The sequence below is a fragment of the Atta cephalotes genome (genome assembly GCF_000143395.1).
Source record: "Atta cephalotes unplaced genomic scaffold scaffold00030, whole genome shotgun sequence".
Lineage (NCBI taxonomy): Eukaryota > Metazoa > Arthropoda > Insecta > Hymenoptera > Formicidae > Atta > Atta cephalotes.
In genome coordinates, this window is record NW_012130094.1 from 780,899 (window position 1) to 783,842 (window position 2,944).

The 2,944-nt window shown below is 31.7% G+C and overlaps 1 protein-coding gene across 1 annotated transcript in view; it reads right to left on the bottom strand.

The window, feature by feature from the left end:
• Positions 1-687: 687 nt before the first annotated feature.
• The window catches only part of LOC105620846 (protein no-on-transient A-like), a 6,805-nt gene continuing 4,548 nt past the window's right edge, over positions 688-2,944 (bottom strand). The window contains exon 8 of the mRNA XM_012202322.1: positions 688-900. Within this exon, the coding sequence (XP_012057712.1) occupies positions 688-900 (213 nt within the window). The remainder of the gene's footprint in view (positions 901-2,944) is intronic.

Sequence of the window (2,944 nt, forward strand, 5' to 3'; positions counted from 1 at the left end):
AATAAATTGTGTCCAATCAAATATCGGGTGTGCTAAATATTCCTTTTCAATTAATGATATTTTGCATGAATCTAAATAGAAACAGCAATTTAAAGCAGATTTCTAAGACACACATACTACACTAATAAGGGTCATTTCTTTAATAACATCAATATCATTATTGATATTCAATTGGAATACATGCTCGAGAAGAAAGTCATCTGGAGGACACAGAATCCGTCAAAGTATACAAAACATTATGTTTAAACTTTAAGCCCAAATTCTCACGCGTCGTCTACTCGCAAGTCGAATCTCAAATTAGCATGTTAATGCCATCGATGTCCAACATCATACTTGAAAATATTCTCTCAACTACTCCTTCCCCATTTCCTCGTTAGCAGATATAAGTATAGTAGAAGAATACAGATGAAACAACCGCGCATAAAGGCAATTCAGAACAGTTAGTCAGCAAATCAAGTTCTGCCCTAGATTCAATTCTGTCCAATCTAATTTTGCCCTATTGCCTTTTGCATTTTTAGGACAAATTCTGATTAGCTATAATCAAATCGGCTATATATCCGTCAAGTTGTTTTACTTGTCTTCTTCCACCATGGCCTATAAGGGTAAAATAATATAAAAGTGAGGAATGAATGAAGGACATAGCACGATTATGTCAATCAAGAAAGTAAGACTTTGTATTGTGCATATTTAATATCGTCGACGTTTGGTGGGATAATCATCCGGGCGATTTCGGTCATTTCCTTGCCAACGTCCACTACCTCCGCTACCTCCACGACCACCACCCATATTTCCCATATCAACCCTCATATCCATTAAATCCATTATTTGCCCACGATCGTCATTATAACCCCCTCGACTACCGCGATCCATATTGTATGCGTCCATAAATGACTTTGGGTCCTATAGAAACGCATAGAGAATGCGAATCATATAGGGAAGTCGAGAGTTTGTTGTTAATCATTGATGAGAATGTCGTTCACATCAGAGGAACGCACGATACGCGTGTGCGCATGAATTGCGGATGTACCATAAGTACATTCCGTACGATTCAGGGCGACCATCCATGTTTGACAGCAGCACAGGTCATCGTCAATTTTCGTCAAATCACATAGAAAAGAAAGGGGAAAACACAATGTTAGATTGCTATTTGCGTATCAATAGTAGTGCAAACTGCACATTAAATACTGTTCTTATTAATATATCCTTTTTATAGCGGATATGTTTTGTGACAATAATCAAAATCAGACCAAGAAAATGCCCAATATAGACAGATAATATTTCTGTTATATATGAGTGGGCTGTATTCCAAAATTGATTAGTACTGAAAATCTATAATATAAACTATAGATTTTCAGCGCTAGCAGTTTTGGAACACAGTATGTTGTTTACGCGGAATTTTATAATCGCACACATATTACTTCTCTTAATCATTCTTCAACTCAAAAATAAAAAGCTTGAAAATTACATTTCAAACATAACATTAAATATAATCGCAGAGTATTATACTTCTGAAATTGAACTCCAAATTAGAGTTGAAGTACAATTAAGATAAATTCATATAGGAATCGTTGCTATTTTGACACATATAATTAAACCAATATATACATATAGGATGTCTCACGTAACTATGATCACGATTTTTTCGGCACTTCCGATCTAACAAAATTACTTTAAATAAAAGTTAGTCAGTTTTCAATCAGTTTCTACAAATTGCATTATTAAAAATTTACAAAATATTCTTTTTTAGGAAAAAGGTCAAGATCATTCTAACTTTTTTAAATGGCACAATGTATTTTTTATTTCATAATATTGTAACTGATATTAAGATGAATTCAATGACCTTAAAATGATTTTAAAAGTCAGATGGGATGTGGGAGACATGTGGGATCAATGAACGGAAATGTTTTCGTAAAAAATTATTTGTATTAAATTTTATGTAGACATATTCTACTGCAGAAAAAGATTTTTGTATTAGCAGCATATTAATTTTATCATTAGGAATATATTTTCGATAAACTGAAACTGAACTACGATTTGTTTTAATGACAAATTAAGATTAAACTAAGAACTATCGTAACAGCATTCAAGCTACAAGTATTACAAATTATGTTGACATTTTTTCTACGTACTACATACGTACTACATACGTACACGTGTGTAATAAATTGTGAACTACATTCGGAAATACTACGAATTCAGCAATGGCTACATCGATTCCTCAATTTGTCTACATATATTTTTTCCACTGAACAATGTAAAATATGTAAAGTTTAATACAAAATAATTTTTCATGAAATTTCTTTTCATGTTACGTAGTATCATTTAAAAAAAATTAGAGTGATCTTGACTTTTTTCCTAAAAAAGAATATTTTCGCAATTTTTAATATTGCGATGTGTAGTCGATTGAAAACTAACTTTTATTCAAAATAATTTTTTTCAAATCATCGGAAATGCCAGAAAAATCGTGATCATAGTTATATGGGATTTTGTATACATTATATGAAGAGCAGAATTCCAAAATGCATTTTGTCCAAAATTTCATTTTCTTAGAGATGGGATAGTGTTCAGTATTGAAAAACTCATAAGCTATCTACTCTGAGATGTTCAGAAAGCATTTTTTCATCGTTAATTTATATGCTGAAAAAACATAGACATTTCGAAATGTATTGTTTTTTAACTAGAGATAAACAAAATGCATTTGTTGTACATTTTTAGCAATTTTGTTTAATATTTCACATCCTACTGATTAGCATATTGTTATTTTCCGTAAAGTGCGTAATTTTCTTGTATAGAGTTTCTTTCTTTCTCGTTTTCTGAAAATTACAAATTTTGAATGAAACACATTTTGAAAGTCTGCTCCTCATTTACACACACACACACACACACACACACACACACACACACACACACACACACACACACACACACATATATATATATATAT